The sequence below is a fragment of the Antechinus flavipes genome, chromosome 1, assembly GCF_016432865.1.
Source record: "Antechinus flavipes isolate AdamAnt ecotype Samford, QLD, Australia chromosome 1, AdamAnt_v2, whole genome shotgun sequence".
Classification (NCBI taxonomy): Eukaryota; Metazoa; Chordata; class Mammalia; order Dasyuromorphia; family Dasyuridae; genus Antechinus; species Antechinus flavipes.
This window is the reverse complement of record NC_067398.1, coordinates 42947246-42968357: the sequence shown is the minus strand read 5'-3', so window position 1 is coordinate 42968357 and position 21112 is coordinate 42947246. Positions and strand designations below refer to the sequence as shown.

The following is a 21112-nucleotide window of genomic DNA, read 5'->3' as shown; positions in this document are numbered from 1 at the left end:
GCTGAGGACTATCTGCTGGGGACATAGGAAGGGATTCTTATATTTAGTGAGAGAATGATCTGGATAATCTATGATTCTAAAACAGATAGATTCTATTACTGAGCTACAGGAGAACCTTGTAAATATGATGAATATTTATCATAGAGAATTCTAGGATTTGGTAGTTTTTCACCCAAAGCAGTTTAGTCACAGAAGTAAGGTAAATTTATTGGACGTGGCTACTAAAAACTGATTCGACCACCAGTTATCAAAAAATGTCTTACTGAACTTAAAACTTCTTTTAGATATGGTTAGGATGGCATTTGGAGGTAGGTGGGGGCATGAGAAGAAACAAGGAATGAGAAACTACAGGGCAAATGTGAAGGATGTCAAGAAGGAACCACAATTAAGTATGCTACTGATTCTAGCCTTTCAGGCTTTCACAGAAAAAGTAAACCACAGCAACTGAAAAAAAGATCTTGGTCACCAGTAGAGAATGGGGTTGCCGTAATTTCATATTCTTGCTCTGTGGAATCTGAGGTCAGAGTACAACTAGGAGACCTTGAACAAGACAGTTAAGTAGCTGTTTATTGCCCAGAGCTAACTCAACTCCAATTGGCTGTTATAATAGTGAGTCCCATCACTACATGAAGATGGAACCTAGTGATTAATTCACAAAAGAGTGCTTACTTTGCTTTCCAATGTATTTACATTGGCTCCACCATCCTTCCTTTATCCCATTTTCTTTGTGATTAATGGTATTATTACTGGCCTATAACTAATTGTCCTAACCAATCACTGACCATACTTTTCTCAAAAAAAAAAAAAAAGTCATTCTACTTTGCACAAAAGTAAACCCATATAGAGTGATGGCTATGTGACTGAACAGAAAACAAAAACAAAAAAAGTCTTAAAGGTATTTTTTTTCCTTTTAACTGAACTTTTTTTTTTTTTTTTTTTAAGTAGCAATGGCTATCGAATGTCAAAATTCCAAATTGGTCTTTTTAATTTACAAATCTAACTCCACCAATTAATCAGAAGTCATTGTTTAAAGGTACTATATGAGGGCCTGGATGCAAACTCCCAGGAACAGAAATAGTCTGTTGATTTCATGTCATTCATGCAAGATTTCACCATCTGAGTCCATAAGTAAACAAGTTACAAGTGGGGCAATTACTTCTTTTCCACTGTCACCCCTGTTTTATAATTGATTGTGCACATACTCTCCTACATGTCTAAGTGAAAGTGAAAAGTCACTACAGGTTAGCTGTAGTCAGTCTGTGGGCCATGATAAAAACAACAATAGCAGGTAGGACTTATAGTGCACTTTAAGGTTGGCTAAGTGCTTTGCAGCTATTCCCTCATTTGATCCTTACAACCATCCTGTAAGATGCTATTACTGTCCCTAATTTACAGATGAAGAAACTGAGGTTGATGGGAATTAAATGACTTCCCCAATACAGGTTACACAAAAGTAAGTGTCTGAAGTAGCATCAGAACTCACATGTTCCTGACTCCCAGCCCAGCACTTCACTCATTGAGCCACTCTAATGACAGCCCATACCGAAGGAAATCATCAACACCAAGATTTCAAAAGGATTCTTTTCTACCTTGCCAGCCTTGGACTAGAGCTGGGTTCTTCACCTGGGTCCATGATCTCATTTAAAAAATATTTTGTTATTTGTATTTCTTTAGTAATTCTTTTGTAATTACAAATTTGTAATTTGTAAATAAGTATTCTATTTGATACACTTAAAAGCATTGATTCTTTGAAGGAGTCCCATAGGCTTCAAGCTGTCAAGGAGGTCCATGACCCCTAAAAGGTTGTGGAATCCTAAACATGTGCATGACAACCTGGGATCTCTGAGGCAAATGGCTGAGGAGCTTCTGAGGTGTGATTTTATTTTTCTTCTAGAGAAAAATGTTTTTTATTTTATTTTATTTTATTTATTTTTCTCCTAGAGAAGAGATGGCTTCCCAAGGTCCTATATTAGTGAGGTATTAGAGAAAGGTACTATGAGGAGCCCCAAGGTTTAGGATGCCTCTTGTAAATGATTTACACACACACACACACACACACACACACACACACACTCCATCAGAAAGACAGTAACCTTCCTATAACAATCTTTGCCATCTGAATTGGGGGAATTGTAAACCTTCCTGTATCCCATAGAGACAACAAACAAATGGTCTTTAGAATACCATACCTAGCTAACAAAGTTACCTGAAACCTTCACTGTAGAGAACTGCTTATGTCTCTAGCTTCGTGACTAAAGTGAGACAAACAGCTGAACCAAAAGGAACTAAAACAAGTTATATGAGTTTTAGGAAAGCATCGGCTCAGATCAGGAAAACCATGAATATTAGAGGCCTGCTGTCTACTCCCTTACTGCCCTCCTACCTGAAGATCTCGGTTATGGTTTTCACAGAGGAGCTGTAAGAATCGGAGAATGGGCTGCATGATTGTGATCACGGCACTCATCTCCAGGTCATCTTTAGGTTTGTCTGGTGTGGCCTGGGTTCCACCTTCTCCAGATGGGAAATGGTCTTCGGGATCGGCTTCTCTTCTGTAGGTAGTAAAAGCTTTCCTGGTGGCAGCAGTCGCCTCCAATAACTGGTCTCGGACTTCTTCTGTTATTTGGGTTGAAGGCTCTTTTGCTAAAAAAAATTTTAAATAACAAATGGTATGCTCTGGAGAAACTGGCGGGTTCTCAACTCCACAAACATTTACTGAGCACCAATTATATTTGAAGCCCTAGACTGAAGAAACAGAGATGAAACAAGGGAATTTCTCTTAAGAAATTTATGGGAGCAGCTAGAGAGTGCAGTCAGTAGATAGAGTACCGGCTCTGGAGTCAGGAGGACCTGAGTTCAAATCCGGTCTCAGACGCTTAACATTTACTAGCTGTTTTACCCTGGGCAAGTCACTTACTCCCAATTACCTTGCAAAAACAAAACAAATAAATGTTGGGGGCTGCTAGGTGACACAGCGGATAGAGCACTGTCCCTGGTGTTAGGAGGAGCTGAGTTCAAATATAGCCTCGGAAACTTAATATTTACTACCTGTGTGATCCCAGGCAACTCACTTCACTCCAAGTGCCTTGAAAGCCTCTCCAAAAAACAAAACAGAAAGAAACTTGTGATCTAGAAGGAGAGCTCAAACCACATGTACGTGTGTGTGTGTGTGTGTGTGTGTGTGTGTGTGTGAGAGAGAGAGAGAGAGAGAAGGAAGAAAAAGGCCAGAAAGGAGAGAAATATATCCAAATAAAAAGTAAAAACAAGCTTAAATTGAATATTTTGTTCTAATTAGGGTACCAAACCAAAATTCAAATGAGATTATAATACTATAATGTAATAATATAGGACAACCCCAAAATGAGGGAGACAGATCATCAAAAGATCTTGGAGGATACCCAGTTCAAGTCCTTCATTTATAAATGAGGAAATAGGCTTGGAAAGATCCAGTGACCCGCTACTGCTTACACAATTGGGAAAAGTCACAGGTGGCCTTTGAACTCTGGTCTTTTTGATTCCAAATACAGTGTTCTATATACTGCACCTCCTAAAAGAATTCACATATAGCTTGAAAAATCATGAGGTTAAAAGGCCTTCATCCTTTTAGGATGATCCTTTGAGGAAGAAGTGTCTGAAATGAATTTATAAATATGAAGATTAGATGGAGATTGCATTCCAAGGATAACAAATAAATGAAGATGGGAGGGGGAAAGATGAAAATGGGCAGTGGGTGGTAGAGCTTAAGAAAGAATATAAACTACATGGAGAGGAAAAACCTGCAGGTTAGCCAGGAGAATAGGGGAGAGTCAGATTATGGGGATTCTTGAATGCTAGCTCATTCAATTACAGAAGCTGAAAGGACCAAGAGGTCATTATTGCCTAAGTAACCAATTCATGACCTTTTGTGACTGGAAACAACCAGCTGCCAAAGCTGCCATTTCACTTTTAGACAACTTTAAATGTTAGATAGTTCGTTTCCTTCTAGCCGATTTGCTCATCAGTAATTTCTACTGTGATGTTTAGTTTTTCCTTCTGGAGCAAAGCAGGACAAATCAAATTCTTTCTAATACACGGAGTCCTTCAAATACTTAAAGATAGTTGTCACGTCTCTTCCTAAGAAGTCTCTTTTCCAAGAAAACCATCCCTAAGAAAAATGTCTCCAAAGTCTTTTTGTAAGACATCATCTTTTGGGCTTTCACCACTATAACTGCTCTCCTTAGGACATGCTCCAATTTGTTAAGGTGCTTCTTAAAATATAGATCCAAGACTAAAATGTCTTTGGAAAGAAATGGGGAGATAATGGAAATTTTTGAACTGGAAAGTGATTTGATTAGAGTTGTGTCTTCAGAAGATTAGTCTAATAATCATCAAAGTTTGGGTCTTTTTTAGAGAATCATACAATTGGAGGAGCTAATAGTTATTGATAATTTAAGTTTGGACTGACCTGAAATCATCTCTGTCCTTTCCTTGAACTTAGCAGCTTACAGTGAAATTTCAGAATAGATTTCTTTTTCATTTCCACCAAAAGATGGCCAAGATGCTTAAAAGGTACGTTTTCCAAATCCCTGATTATTACTAGCCAAGTGCTAACTTTGATTAAGGATTCTTCAAAAAACTAGATTTTGAATAACTATGATAGAAGCAAAGGAAAGTATTTTGGTAGTATTACGTTGGAGAAGTGACCAGGGAAAAAAGTGATGGGGAAAAATCAGTTGATGAGGAATTTGGGCAGTTCTGGCTTTGCTGTTCACTATCAAGTATGATTTGAGTGTTTTTCATCTGGACAATGAGGTTATTGGACTAAATCTAGAGTCCCATTGAATCAATTCAGCCAAGATATTAAATCTTTATTATATGATCTTAGAATACTGTGCTAGGTACTAGAGATATAAAGATGAAAAACAAAATATGCTGCCCTCCTAGCTTAACATCTTATGAATGGTTCTAATCTATCCAATTCAGGTAAGAGGGCAAATTCTTTAAAATAGCAGGATTTAACTCAGGTTTCTTTATTAATTGTTTCTATAAAATAGCTAAAGAGCATTAGAAAACTCAAACTACAAAGACGTTACTTCCATAACTTTCCTGTCTGATCAGCTCTAATTTTAGAAGCAATGAGAGCTCATAAAATAAGGAATTTCACTGACATGGTACTTTATATTCAAGCCAACAGAATTAACACATATATATGCAAAGAAGCTTTGATTCTTACCTCTTTTACGTGATGGGGCATCTCTGTCTGGGTCATCATCTTTCTTTTTATTTCCCAAGTCACTGGTGTTGACAGTGACCGTTGCCTTGATTTCTTGCTGGGCCACTTTCATTCGATCATAGAAAACCTTAAAGAATTTTTCTGACTTTTTATCCTCTGTCAACCGACAGAAAAAGGAGTGCTACCAAGGAAGAAAAGCACAGGTTTTTAGTGTCATGCTTTCAGTCAGATCAATTAATCTTATCCTTTTCATCATTTCAACAAGAAAAATATAATCAATTAAGTCATGAAGAATCAACCTCTTACAAACCTAGAAATGGCTCCAATATTAGCTCCTAAGTTGAAACATACATTATACATAGACTAAACTTAGGACTTTTTAAGGTTTTCTTTAGGGAAACATATATTTTAAGGAGGCATTTTAAAAATTATTCTTAAAATCTAATTTTCCATTCCAAATTCTTTCTCTTCCATCTTCCCATTCATTGAAAAAACAAGAAAAACAAAACCTTTTACAAATATGTAATGCCAATGCAACATATTCACATATTGATCACATTTTAAAAAATCGGCTTCAAACGGCACTCTGAGTCCCTCGTGTCTCTATCTGGGGATGGACAAAATATTTCAGCATAAATCTTCTGGAACTGTGATTTGCTTCATTGTGCTGCTCAGAATTCCTATAACTTTCAAACCTATTGATCTTGATGATATTTTTGTTGTATAATACGCTTCACTTGGTTTCATTCACTTCACTTTTCATTAGATCATAAAAGTCTTCCCAGGTTTTAATGAAGTCCTCCACCTCATAATTTCTTAAACAGAAATAGCATTCCATCATGTATTTTTTTCATTTTTTTCTGCAATTGATGGGTACCCCCTAAAATCCCAGTATTTTTGACACCACGAAAAGCTGTTATAAACATTTCTGTAATATGTATTCTTATTCTCTTTCTTGGTTCTCTTTAAGTATGTATATCTTTAAGTAAGTATTTAAATAGTGGTATTCCTAGATCAAAGGTATACACAATCTAGTAAAGATATTCCAAAAGTTACATATATACAGAAATGTTAGAGAAATTCCAAGTATAACAAACTCATTGTGATCTGGTGTGAGCAGGGAAAGATCTGCAGAGAAGATGACATCAGACTGGGTGTGCAGTAAGGGCAGGGGTGATATGTGAACAAACACAAGATTTCACTGGCAACAAAGTCTTGTTTTTACAAACAGGCAAATCCTGTACAATATTGTTATAAGGTCCCATCATTTATTGTCTCCTAAATAATATATTTAACTCAACAGCACCGTGAAACCTGGTGGCTGTTTGGAAACTTATTTGAAAATCAAATTGGCTGCTTAGTAATGGTGGAATGAAAGTTCCCTTTAACAATGTCACTTAGCATCGTGTTTCTGCAGAACCAAAGAATGGTGTTTGGTGAAATTTACTTGTACTTGTTTCTGAATATTGCAAACATACAAATAAAAATCTATCACATAATGAGAGCGGCAAAGATGCTAACTTTCATTTGTATTTCCTTTGGGCTCTTTTGTAAGTTATGTTTTCTCTAGACTTTTTTTTTTTAATATTAAAATGTATGTGATGATCACTAGCTTGAATAACAGATCTACAGCTCTCAATCTGGAACCTTGATTTTAACATCACATATTACTTAGCTGGAAGAATGAAGCATCTTTACAAAAAAAGAGAAGCTAAAATCGACATTGTGAGCTTAGAAATGACAATAACGTTAGGGCAACTTGTGTGTTATAAATAGTATTAGTCTAGAAGTCTCGAATTATAATCTCAGCTTAGTCACTCTTTGACCTTTGGCAGATCAGAGCAATTATCTAAACCTCAGTCTTCCCATGTGTAAGATGAGGAGTAGACCTAGCTTGATTATTCTTAACCTGAGGTCCATAGAACCCAGGGGTTTGTGAATTTGGATGGAAAAAAAAATACACCTTTCTTTCAACATAATTGATTTTGTCCATAATTTTATATATTTTATTTTATACAAAGAAAGACATTATTCTGGGAAAGGGTCCATAGGTTTTATCAGACTGCCACCAAAGAGGCCATAGATGCCAAAAAAAGTTAAAGAATCACTGGCCTAGAAAACTATAGGGTTATAAAGCTGAAAGACACTGCAGAGATTTAATCAGACCCCAATCATCTCACAGGTGATGAAACCAAAGTCCATTTTTTGCCAAGAGGAGGAGATGTACTTCAGAGGAAAGCACAATCTGCTCTGATCAGATCTGGGCTCAATTTCTACCTCTTAAAACTCCCACTACTATTTATTTATTTATTTTTTTATCAGTGACCTCCAGGGATCTTTTTTCCTTATCTGTAAAAAAAAAAAAAAAAAAATGGGGGGGGGGGAAGTGTTAGCCTAGATGGATTCTAATATTTTTCCCAGATTTAGGTCTACAATTTTATGACCTACAAAGCCAGGTTTGATTCTGTGGCCTAAGGTTCTTCTTTTAACCCCAGAACATTTATTAAGAGTTTACTTTGTACCAGGCACTATGCAAAGTGTTGAGGATACAAAGAAAAGCAAAAAAGTTTCTGCTCTAAAGAAACTCACTATCTAATGGGATAGACAACATGCAAGCAAGTATCCAGGATAAAAAGGAAAGAGAAAGCATCATAATTAAGAGGGAGTGGGAAAGGTGGAATCTTAGCTAGAACTTGAAGGATGCCATTCTGTCAAAAGTACCATTATCTTTTTGCTAATCACAACTCTGAGTTTTCCTCAGTCTCCTGGCTAACCTTCAGCCCACATAGATAGATGACAAAATTTGTTACCTCTTCCTAGATAGCCTCTTTGATGATCACTGTCACTATGTTATACATAGGCAATAAGTCACATCATGCTGTAAAGATTATAGTGGAAAAATAATTCTTTTCACCTATCTAAAATCTGCCACATGTGTTTTCCCATTTGCTTTATTGATTTTTGTTTGCCACTGTTTAACGTAAGGCCCAAATGAGTTTCCTATGTGAGAAGCAAAAAAGGTCACATTTGTCCCAGTTCATGCTTAAAAAAAAAAAAGAGCGAGAATATATGGTTTTTAAAGATATCCAAGGTCACCAACTATCTTTTCTTTGGGTTCTTTCTCTTCCTCAAAACATGAGAACTCAAGGTACCTTGGAGATGTTTCCATCATTCTATTTTTTATGTTACTAATGTTTGACTTCTATCTATAATGTAGCCCCTAATTTTATAAATTGTGTAACTATAACCAAAGTATGCATTATAATAACAACAGCAGAGTTTGCCAAGTGCTTTATAAATACAACTTCATTTTATCCTCTCAATAACTTTACAAGGTAGGCATTATAATTATTCCCATTTTACAAATGAGGAAACTGAGTCTGAATGACTTGTCCAGAGTCACACAAGCTAGTAAATGTCTCAGGCTGGTTTGGAACTCAAATCATTTTAACTCTAGGTGCAGCACTCTACTGTTTTTCCTATCTATGAGTAATTCTAATCTATCTCTCAGCTGCAAGAAATAAACTTTGAACAACTTGCTAATCAGAATGTGGTCCTGTTTGTATCCTGACAGGACTAATTTAATTCTTTTCCTAATGTCATTAACACATTACTAAGAAATCTCACCTGTGGTTTAAACTGGCAGGTTAGTCATCAAAGAACTAACCAATACCTTTGTCGTGTTTTACCTGACAGTGTGGTGTTTGGAAGCAATCATTAAAGCCACTACCTTTTAGAATTCCTCTTTTTCTTCTGAGGACAGCTGAGCTGAAACTTTCTTTCCAAGGTCTTTCCTGACTCTAACCCACCCAGTTATTATTCTTTAAATATTTTGCATGATTTTATAATTCTTCAAATTTATTTGTCTGTGTACATATTGTAACCCCAGAGAATATCAACTCCTCAAGAGCAAAGACAATTTCATTTCTGTCAGGGTCTCGTACATAGCTTTTTGTAAATTCTTGTTGGACTGAAGTGAATAGTACTGGGTGGATTGGGCCAGTAAAGCCCTGATCCATTTACAAAGTGTTCTTATATACGTGATCTCATCTAAATCCCATAATAATCCTATGTAGTCACGTTAGTACAGATTACATCATGACTTTTCTTCCTTCTTCAATCTCTATCACTGGTTTCTTTTCCTCTACTCTTTAAACAAATAAAACACTTTAAAACTTATTTAGGCTTCTCAGAATATTTAAAACAAAAAATAAAAAAATAAACCTCATCTGACCTTGCTATCACTATTCAGCAGCAGCTTGCATCAAAACTTTTAGAAAAGTAGTTTAATCCCTCTTTACCCTTATTTTTTCTTTACTTTCTCACTTAGTCTCTTGTAATATGGCTTACACAAGCCTTGGTCATTGCTCTCTCCGAGGTCATTAAAGACTACCTTACTGCTAATTAAAACTCCCTGGGTTCTAGTAGTTGCTGCCCCCAGTTTCTCAGAATTATTTGACACTTTGCCTCTGGAAAACAGTGCATCAGAATGACCCTGAACTTAACTTCTCCAGTTGAGAGCTCTTTCTGCTTCTGTCACTGGCTTGCTTCTTCAGTGATTGATTGTTTGATTACCAGTCAATTCCAACCCACCTTTTCTACTCCCTATGCCAAAAGTTCATGCCTTTACTACTTCTTGCTTGGTCTACCATAATGCTCTCCCTGCTTCTAATATCTCCTTATCAACAATCTAGCTGTCATTATATTATAAATGATCTTCCATATAGATAAAACTATATATTACTTTACTATTTAAAAAGCTTCAGTGGTTCTGGATAACATTAAATCTTTAAACTCTGCCTCACCATTCAGCTGTAAAGGACTACACCCTTTTCTCATTTTTTTTTTTTTTTTTTTTTTTTTTTTAGTTTTTTTTAGAAGACATAGATCTTCCTGGTTTCAAGCCCAGCACTTGAGATACTATGTTTTTTCTAGGTGGATTTTATTACTAGCCCATTCAATCGTTACTTCCCAGATACAGTTGTTAATAAGCTATTTGGAAGCATGTAAAATAAATAACATTTCTCCTTCTTTGATGGAAAAAGTTATGATTACAAACAATGATGTAAGTGGCTGTTTTATTAAGACTACTATCACTAAGAGATAACAAGTTATCTGTGTATCTGTTTCATCCCTTTGCCACTAAGAAACTCCTGAGGAGGGGATGGTTTTATTTATTTTTTTTCTTGGTATTCTCGATACCCAGGACACAATTCATTTTATATACCAGGCAATTAATGAGTTATTTAATTTATTGAATTCCTTTTATAAAAGCTCAGAAAGATTAAATGATTTCTTTATGGTCATGTAACTCAGAATTCAGGTCTGTCAACTCCTGGTCCAATGCTCTTTCCTTCACACAGCAACCTCCACCTTTTGCCCCATCATTATTACTTTTGTTTGTTCTCTGGTTGTTTCTTGCCTGTATAATTAGTACCTTCTTTCCTGATTCTCTTTCAGCCTCTTTCTACTAAAGTAGACTTTAGTCTACTCCTAAATACCAAAGTAACAATCTGCTTTAACTATTTTTCCTCATTCTCCAAAAACTCTAATCATATGAATTACTCTCTGTATGAGGTTCAGATTTATCCCTGAGAGTCCTACTTAACGGCCTAGCCTTCGACTTAGCTTTTCATTAGCTTGTTTGCCAGTCCCTCCCAACCCTAAAGGATATGATCCACTGTTCCATTTTCCTCTATATTCGAACCTCTGTCCCTGCAACCTTCATCTTAAACAGTACAATCTAAAAATCTACCCATATATTAAGTTAATTCTTTCTCAAGAACAGACTAAACTCACCACTTCACTGAAGTCTCCCTCGATGGGCCTCCTTCTCACAGCTTTCTAACTTCAATTAGCATCCACACACAGATGTTATCCTATGTTTAAATTAATTGGCTGCTTCTTGGTTTGTTGGGACTGGACTATAAAAGTTACAAGGGTAAGAACTGACTTAGTGATATTTCCCATTGGATTCTTCTCAATTAGCATCTCCTAGAGTCTTCTACTCATTAACTATCTCTTACACTCCCAGTAGTCATTTCTCCTTCCTCTGTGCTCTTACTGCTGCCTTAAACACTATCATTCCCTCATTTCTTACAGTTTTTGTGTAGTATGGGTTTTATCATACCAAATCATTCATTCCTTGATGATACTATTTTCATTCTTCCTCTGTAACTTAGTACAGAGCCTTGGACTTAGTAGGTACTCCATCAATTTTCACTTATTCAATATCTACTAGCAAAGTTCATTAAACATTTTCTATTTGTCAACAAATTTTTATGCAACCTCAGGTACACAGGTATATAAAATAACTATACAAACCAAACATTTACTGATAACAAATCATAATTTCACGACTTTCATATCTAGTTATGCGACCCTATATGGGATTGCAACCCACAATTTCAGCTTCAGCTTTGTACTTGAGAGTAGGTGGGACAGGCAGATGGTACATTGAATAGAGTGCTCAGCCTGGAGTTAGGGAGACTCCTCTTCTGAGTTCAAATCTGGACTCACATACTTAGGTCCTAAGCAAGTCACTTAACCCTGGTCACCCCAGTTTCTTCATCTGTAAAATGAGCTGGAGAAGGAAATGGTAAACCATTCCATTATCTTTGCCAAGATAATTCCCCAAAGGAGTTGGATATGCCAGAAAAACACATAGCAATACAACAAAGAGGACAGGCACTAATGCAAAATACAAGGGTTGAGTCCAAAGTAAAACCTCAAGAATCTTATATTCCAATGGGAGAGAAATTGTGTTCCAAGACATAAAAGATTTTTGTTATTTAATCATTTTCAATAATATCTGATGTTTTGCGAGCCCAAATGGGCCTTTTTTTTTTTTTGCCAAAGATCACTAGAGTGATTTATCTTTTCTTTTTGTTTCTTTCTTTCTTGACAAATTGTTTTTAGTTTATTTATTTTTAATACACATTGTTTTATGAATTATGTTGGGAGAGAAAAATCAGAGCAAATGGGAAAAACCATGGGAGAGATAAAACAAAACAAACAAACAAAAAAGAAGTGAACCTATAATGTGTTGATTTACATTCAGTCTCCTTAGTTCTTTCTCTGGTTGCAGATGTTTGCCATTTCTTTCTACTGGTCATTTTACAGATGAGGAACTGAGGCAAACAGGATTAAATGACTTGCTCAGAGTCACGTGGCCAGTAGGTGTCTGAGACCTGACAAGTTGCAACAAGCTTTAAAAGTAGAAAAGATCATTTTATATTTGGTCTCAGAAGTACATGTTTAAATTAATTAGCCTCTTCAATTCTGACAAGTAAGCATAAAGCTTATTCTCATTTAATGCGAAATAGAAAATATACAGCTCATGAGAAGGCAGGGAAAATATAAAACAAAAGGTATTCCTGATGATTGTTAACAGTAGCAAGTTCAACTCAAAATCTTCACTCTTACTGAGGACTGAATAATCATAAGAAATGAATTTGTTTTCTTAAGTATTTCAGGATCTAATTTAACCTACTCCATGATAGATGGAATCAATCTCTCTCTCTCTTTCTCTCTCTCTCTCTCTCTCACACTCACACACACACACACACACACACACACACACACAATCTATTCAGTAGATCTGAAGATTCATGACCAATGAAAGAACAAAAGAAGAATATATTGGTGGTTCAGAAAATTTTGATGTGAGGTTAGGAGTGGAAAGAAGGAACAGAAATCCCACGTAAGTAGCATTAATTGAATTCTTCTAATTCCCAGACTGAAAAGGGATAACTATAAAGTCTTATGCTTGTGTTAGAAAAAGTCTTCTTCCCAGGTATAAGATATGGTTAGACAACACTAAAGAAGACCCGGGCAGTTCAATAATAGCTAACATATATGTGTGTGTGTGTGTGTGTGTGTGTGTGTGTGTGTGTGTAAATGCAGATACACAAATAGTGTTTTAAACTTTGCAAAGTGCTTTATATGTGTTGTATTATTTCATGGATTTTTGGACTGCAAGCTCCAATGTAGGTCAAGAAAGCTATTGTGCTCTTAGGTTATAGTGTCTGGGAATAATAGTGATGGTCTCACTGTTTTTGCCTTGATCCAACCACATTTGGATTACTGTGTTCAATTCTGGGACATTTTATGAAGGGCACTAATAACCTCAAGAATCATTCTAGTTGTCCTTTACTGAAGAGTATCTGTCTACCGGAGAGCAACCAGGAGGATAAAAGGCCTTGAATTCATGCCATACAAAGATGAGTTGAAAGAAATGGAAATACTTGACCTGAAGAAGAGATGACTTCAGAGTCATATGATAAATGTCTTCAAGTACTAGAAGGATTGTTGGAGTGGTAGATGGATAAGACTGAATCTACTTGGTCCCACAGGGAAGGGCCAGAAGCAATGGGTGAAAGTCATAAAGAGCAAATTTGTGGAAAACCTTCCCAACAATTAGAGAAGTGCCAGAGTTGAATGTATCAGGATGTCGTGAGCTCATTGTCTATGGATAAATTCAGTAAGAAACTGGAAGATCATTTATCTCATGTTTTCTCTTATTTCGGTTCTTTTCCAGAATTGGGCTGGACTAGTTGGCTCTACCAGCTCTGTACTTCTAAAATTGTGAGATAATCTGCTTGAACTTAGAAGTCATGGCAGAATCAAAACAAAAGCTAAAGCAAGTTGGGAAAGCTGACAAAATGCAAAAGTGTCAAAACCTGAGATTTCATTGCCTAGCTACTTAATGATCTCTCTCCAAAAAAAACCAAAACAAACAAAAAAAAAAAAAAAAAACCAAAGATGAGGGAATGTGGAATAGGAAAGAAACCCATATTCATTTAATTACAGTGAACTAATCTACTACAAAGATAGAACAATATACACATCATTGTAGATAGAGCACTTGGGGAGACTGGTAACTGAACTTGAAAGCCCAATCAGAAAACAACTGTTTCACACATTTAATCCTAATAATTCTCAAAAGTTTTCCCCCCCTTTTTTGGACAGAGGAACTTTAAAAAGTATGCTGGGATCAATCACAGAAGAAAACCAAAGCACTTAAAAAAATCACCATCTGTCTTTTTTAAACCTTTTTTTTTTTTGGTGATAGGGAGATGGTGTTGAAACGCGCAAATACCATCTGAAAAAACACTTCTACTACACTATTGTATGAAAGTGATTAGTAAATTGGTATAGTCTAATATTCTTCATCACTTCAAGGTCGGCATTTCCAAAGTGATATAGATATCACAAGAAACAGAATAGGATAAACCATTCATCTTTAGAATATTCAGTATTATCTAATTTCAGAAAGTCAGTCAGGAGGAAAGGACTCAAATGTTATTCAAGTAAATTTAAACCACAGCCCACATTTTTTTCTGGGTTCTTAAGGAGAAAGGTCAAACAAGGGAATGGTAGAGAAAATTGGTTTCTATTATTCAAGTATCTTGCCAACTCATCCCCTCTCCCCTGTTTTTTAGATACTTTAATATATCCGAGCAATTCTAGTCTATTTTGTCATGTTAGAGGGCACAGGAGCTGCCTTTTCTCAAGTTCCTTAAAGAAAAAGATCCCCCAATCATTTGGGAGAGCAATTTGAAACTATGCCCAATAGGCATATCATTTGATCCAGCAATGTCACTATTGGGTCCATATCCCAAAGAGATCTTAAAGGAGGAAAAGGGACCCATATGTCAAAAATGTTTGTGTCAGAAATTGGAAACTGAATGGATGTCCATCAGTTGGAGAATGACAGAATAAATTGTGGTATATGAATGTTATGGAATATTATTGTTCTGTAAGAAACAATCAGCAGGAGGATTTCAGAAAGGCCTGGAGAGACTTACATGAACTGATGCTGAGTGAAATGAGCAGAAGCAGGAGATCATTGTACACGGCAATAGCAAGACTATATGATAATCAATTCGGGTGGACATGGCTCTTTTCAACAATGAAGTGATTCAGACTAATTCCAATAGACTTGTGATGGAGAGAGCCATCTGTATCCAGAGAGAGGAATATGGGGACTGAATGTAGATTATAACATAGTATTTTCATCTTTTTGTGGTGTTGTTTGCTTGTTTTTCTTTCATTTTTTTCCCTTTTTGATCTGATTTTACTTGTATAGAGTGATAAATGTAGAAACATGTTTAACCTATTGGATTTAATTTATACCTATATTTAACTTATATTAGATTGTTTGCAGCCTAAGGTGGGGGGGGGAAGGGGAAGGGAAGGAGAAAAATATGGAACATGAGGTTTTGCAAGGATGACTGTTGAAAAAAACTATTTTTGCGTGTATTTTGAAAAATAAAAAGCTACCATTAAAATAAGGGGGAATCCCTTGGAGAGGGGAGAATAATGGAGGTGGGACAGTCAGGAAAAACACTGTGTGAAATTTCCTGCACAGTGGTTCCCTATTACCTGCTATCAAGTTCACACAACTCATGGCTTGGCTTCCTTATCCCCTTACAAAGGGAGGAAGGGAGAGGGTTGGGAAAACCGGGTGAGAGACCTTGAACAAGGCCATTAAGTAGGTTTGCAAGATGAGGCCATGAGAGTCAAGGTTCAAGGCACATTCACCTGACAAGTTGGCTCTCCAGCCGACTCAATGACTCAGTTGATTTCCACATAATCGCTTCTTAAGCTCAATAGCTCTGAGTCCTCTGGGATGGGGGGGTGGGGGTGGGAAGGATGGACACATTACACATTCTTGATGAGCTAGCAAGTTTTACCAAACCTCTGAAAACAAGTGATTTTGCAAAAAAGTAGAGTGACCAAATTCATCTAGTTGGTATGAGGAGGGAAGAGAAGGCTAAGAGCACCAAAAGTCATGCTTGGATCCTGTTCCAATATTTAAAGCCTCAAATTTATTTCTAAGAATCCCAGAGGGAAGACAGGCAATAAAACACAGCATAATATATTTGATGAGAGGCAGTGTAGAGCATTGTTATGATAGAGAGCTATGTTTAATGTCATGTTCGGTTCTTTCCTTTGATATCTATTACCTGTATGATCATGGGTGTCTCAGTCTCCTTATCTAAATAACAGGGATAATAAAACCATTTAGATCTAACCTCACGGGGCTGCTTCAAAGTTTAAGCTAATGGACACAAAGCACTTTGCAAATCTGAGAATGCTCTAATAAACTTCAGTGATTTGTACTCCAAAAGATCTCTAATAATGGCCAAAGAGCAAATTTACTCATTCCAGAAGACATTCAAGGGTCATTGCTTTTTTCTCTTGACTTTTTTCAAGATCCACCCTGTCTTTCAAGTTCATACTCCACAGAATAGGCTTGGCGCCTTTCCATAATTATCACAAGGCACAAAACAGGGTTACTTAGCAGAAGAAAGAAACTCATTTGGATTCGACCACCCCATGGAGAAAATTATCAGGTCCTCCCCTCCGCCAGATGGATGTATGATGGGCTAGACTCAATAATTTGTATTTCTCCTTTTCATAGGCACTCTTTTGTTTAAGTTTGCTACTGCTCTCCAGTTTTACTACTTTACAAATGAGGAAAAAGATTCAGATCATCAACTGAGCAGAAGTCCAATGGTTAATTAAAGAAGCTGTAATGGCAAGGAGCTCCTTTGTCCAAGATCCTTTGGAGGTGTCAGAAAACAGGAGTCACTAAACTATATGTAAAGATCCTTGTGGGCCACATACTGACTTAAAAAAGCACATGTGAATATCATCTAGCTTTAATTATAAATACATACATACATACACACACATATATATGTGTATATATATGTATATATATAAACACAAATGCATGTATATGTATTTATTTTGTTAAATATTTTCCAATTACACTTTAATCTGATTCAGGCATTTCTGGGGAATATTGTATTTTTCATGCACATTTAACAACTCTGAATTAGAAGTGCACAGGTTCTTTTATTCCAGAGAGGAAAGTTAAAATTGTTAACTTTATTTTTTTAATTATCAAGTTTTTTTTTTTTTTCTTCTCTTCACTCTATACCTCTATTCCCCAAAGAACGAAAGAAGAAAAATTTATAAGAAATATTCATAGGTAATCAAAACAAATTCCCATGTTGTCCATACCTTAAAAAAAAAAAAAAAAAAGATATCTGCATGTGTCTATCAATCTTTGTCAGGATAATTTTTTATTTTTTAAGAATTGAATTTACATTTCCAGGTTAGTGAAAATCAAGATGCCATTTTCCCCATCCAAGTCCATGCCCTCCACCCCAAATCCCAGGTTAAGACTTCCTGTAGTACAGGGTGGCTGTAAAAGTTACAGAAAGCTTTCATGAGACCCATGACTTTGAGGAAACAGTTTAAAAGACCCACTTAAAGTAAAGCAAGGCTGAGTGCACACACATAGAGAAGGACAGAAGCCAAATTTAGGTGGAGCAAGAGAATAAGATGGGGAAAGAGGAGGAAATGAAAGATGGTTTTAAGGCAGAGAGAGTAATAATCCCAGAGAGTGAAGCGATCAGGTTTGAACTTGATGTGGGTTTAAGGAAGGAAGCAAATGCGGTCACGGGCAGGGTGAGAAAGCTCCTCTTGGCAGTGACCATCCTGTGGCAGCTGCGAACAGCCTATGGGCATGTCAGCCTATGGGCACGCAACGGGAGCCAGGGCACAAATCACAGAGCCTGAGACTTTGGCCATGACCACAATTAAGTCCATTTTACAAAAGAGGAAACCGAGGCAGTAGAAATGACTTATTTAAGATCACAGAGAATAGTAAGCAGCTGAGCTAAGATAAGAACTCACTGGAGTCTTCTCAATGAATTCAGGGCTATTTCTGCCACATAAGCCAGCCTTAAGATACCAGCTACAGAGAAAAGCAGCCCTTGAATTTGGCAGCAGCAAAAAATAAAAACCAAATGATTAAAACTCAGGTCTCCATCATAGAAGGGTCCCCTCCTTTTACATCCAGCTCCCTGCAGGGCCAACACACAATGGTGAGATAATGAGATCAGGACCTTAGAGCTTAAAGTCTGTTTCAGGATGACAAAGAAATGGCAGAATCACGCTTGTTTGGCTTAAGAAATGCTGTCTCACATTCAAGTGTTTCCACAGAAAGCAGCGGGTTGATTCATGACAAACTGCATGGCTTGGAAGGCACTGGAGGACAAACCTGAGTGGAAGAAAGGCTGCTGGACGAGCAGGTAAATAAGGGAGCAGTTCTTCATTCACACCTGAAGCAGTTTGGATTTGGAACCCAGAGGAGCTGGATTCAAATCAGAACAGCTTTGCCATTTAAGAAGAGCCAATCTTTCTACCACATTTTAATCACTACTGAGCTATCAATTATACCTCAAAGTTTACAAAGCACTCTACAAGTGTTATGTCATTTGATCTTCATAACAATCTTGTGAAGTATGAGCTGTCATTATTCCCATATTACAGGTAAGGAAATTGAGGGTTGAAGGTGGGAATTGAACCCAGGACTTTTGGACATCACCTCCTGTATTATGAGCCCTGCATTATGGTGACTCAATGCATATCAATGTACTGATTGGGAAAGTTCTTTCCTCACCTCTTCAGGACTTCATTTATAAAATGGGATGGTCAGTCAAACATTTATTAAGTACCTACTGTATATAAGGCATTCTGCTAAGGGCTGGAAATAAAAAAAAAAAGACATTTCCTGCCCTCAAGAAGCTCACAATCTAATGTGGGAGACAACATGTAAATAACTTTGTGCAAACAAGATGTATATAGAATAAATAAATAATCAGAAGAGGGAAGATATTAGCATTAAGGATGATTGAGAAAACCTTCTTATAGAAGGCTTATAGAAGATGAGATTTTGACTGGGACTTGAAAGAAACCAGAAACAAAGATAAGGGAGAGAATTCTAGATTTGGGAGACAGCTAGCACAAAGGTCCAAAGTCAGAAGATAGAGGGTCACCTGAAAGGAATAACAGCATGGCCAGTCTCACTATATAGCAGAGTACTGGGTGGGTGATAAGGTATGAGAAGACCGAAAAGGGAGGGGTCCAGGTGATAAAGATTCTGAACACCAAACAGGATTTTATGTTTGATCCAAGAGGAGAAAATTGCCTCTGGAGTTGACTGAATAGGGAGGGCGACACAGTTTTAGTAAAATCAATTTGATAGCAGAGTAAAGAATAAATTGGATTTTTGAGATACGAGGCAGGGAGGCCCATGAAAAAGCTATTGAAATGGTAGTAGCAGTGTCAAAGGTGAGAAAGAAGCAAATACATGAGACACTAAGGCAAAATCTTCAGGACTTGGCAATAGACTAAATATGGGGTTTAAGAGGAATGAGTTGATGACATTTATGCTGCAAGTCTTGATGACGGGGAAGATGGCAAAAACTTCTATAGTAATAGGGAAATCTGAAAGAGGGAAGAGTTTTGAGGAAAAGACAATGAATTCAATTTTGGTATATGTTGAAATGTCTATGGGACATCCAATTTGAACTATCCAATAATCATTTAAGATTTAAGTCTGAAAGTCAGGAGAGAGGTTAGATCTGAGAATGATCAAGCATAGAGGTAACAGTTGAATCCAAGAAAGCAGGTGAGATCACTAAGTGATACAGTAGAGGGAAAAGAAGAGATGGTAAAGTTCAGAGCCTGGGGTCCACCTATCATCAGTGGGAGTGATTTGGATGAAGATCTTACCAAGGAGACTGACAAGGAGAGATCAGATACAGAAAGAGAACCAGGAGAGAAAAATGTTAAGGAAACCTAGGGGGGAGAAAATATCAAGCCATTGTATTTAAAAATGAAAACATCACTGATAGAGAAAACTTCCAGAGGGCAGTTTCAGTTGAATATGAGTTTGGAAGCCAGAATGTAGAGTTAAGAAGAGAGAGGAAAAGAAAGAGAAGCAGTGAGTGTAGATGGCATTCTTAAGGAGTTTAACTATGAAAGGGAAGAGAGGTATGGGACAATAACTACTGAGGGTGAATGGATCAAGTGAGTTTTTTTGAGCATGTGACTGATGGATGTGATTTGAGGGATGAGGGAATGACTGAAAATAAGTGAGAGAGTAGGGGATTACAAAAGAAATAATCTTCTGGAGAGGATAAAATGAGATAACTTAAGCTTGTGGAGGGAATTGCCTTAGGCAATTCATGCAAGAAAGATAAAGGAGGATGATCTCCAAGGTCAAAAATCCAACTACAACTGCCCAGGGCAAGTAATAAAAAAAAAGAAATCCTTCATTCATAGCTAGTCCATAAGCTTTAAAAGTCTTCGTTGGTAAAATGAGACCTGGTTCACCCCCCACAAGAGAAGAAAGAGTTAGATCACAGGATTGCCTCTTAAGAGTTATATAAGAAGTATTCTATCTGGAGTTCAGGTACATGAGAGAAAGAAAAGTGCCTTTGTGTTCATAATAGTTTAAACTAACAAATGTCCTTTGATATAGAAAACTAGTCTGAAAGCCACTTCCACATAAACTTCTCCCTGGCAAAGATATGGAAGACAATTCTTAAACAGCTGCAATAGGAAGGGGAAGTTGGGTAGGGAGATTCTGCACAGGTTGGAACCTGACAGGGGTGGGTGGGGGCAGCACGGGGAGGCAGAAGGACAAGGAAGAATAGGTTTGGAAGCCTGGGAAAGTTCCACACCATGAATCCTCCTGTAATTCTTTCCAACAGGAAAGAATTTTCATCATAGGGACTTTTCACAACTGCCCCAGGCTCTTATTGGAACACTTAGAGAATATAGTCTATTACTCATAGTTAGAGAATTTTAGATTCAAGAATCCCCTCTATAGTATCCCAAAGTCAGTTAAAAAAAAAAAAAAAAAAAAAAGGACGTGGTTTTTAGAGTAGGAGGATTTGAATTTCAATCCTGGCTTTGCTACATACTATTTGTATGACTTTAAGCAACTCACTTCATATCTTTGTAACTAAATTTCCTCATGACGAGATTGGCTTGAAATCAGGAGTTCCTAATCTGGGGATCATGGACACCCAA

At 36.9% G+C, this 21112-nt stretch overlaps 1 protein-coding gene across 10 annotated transcripts in view; it reads right to left on the bottom strand.

Annotated features, from left to right (window-relative positions):
- ITPR1 (inositol 1,4,5-trisphosphate receptor type 1) overlaps positions 1-21112 on the bottom strand; it is a 390069-nt gene that overhangs the window by 89409 nt on the left and 279548 nt on the right. For all 10 annotated transcript variants that reach the window (XM_051981182.1, XM_051981188.1, XM_051981197.1 and 7 more), the window contains 2 exons: positions 5210-5390; positions 2384-2640 (listed from right to left, as the gene is read on the bottom strand). In XM_051981182.1, the coding sequence (XP_051837142.1) occupies positions 2384-2640; positions 5210-5390 (438 nt within the window). The remainder of the gene's footprint in view (positions 1-2383; positions 2641-5209; positions 5391-21112) is intronic.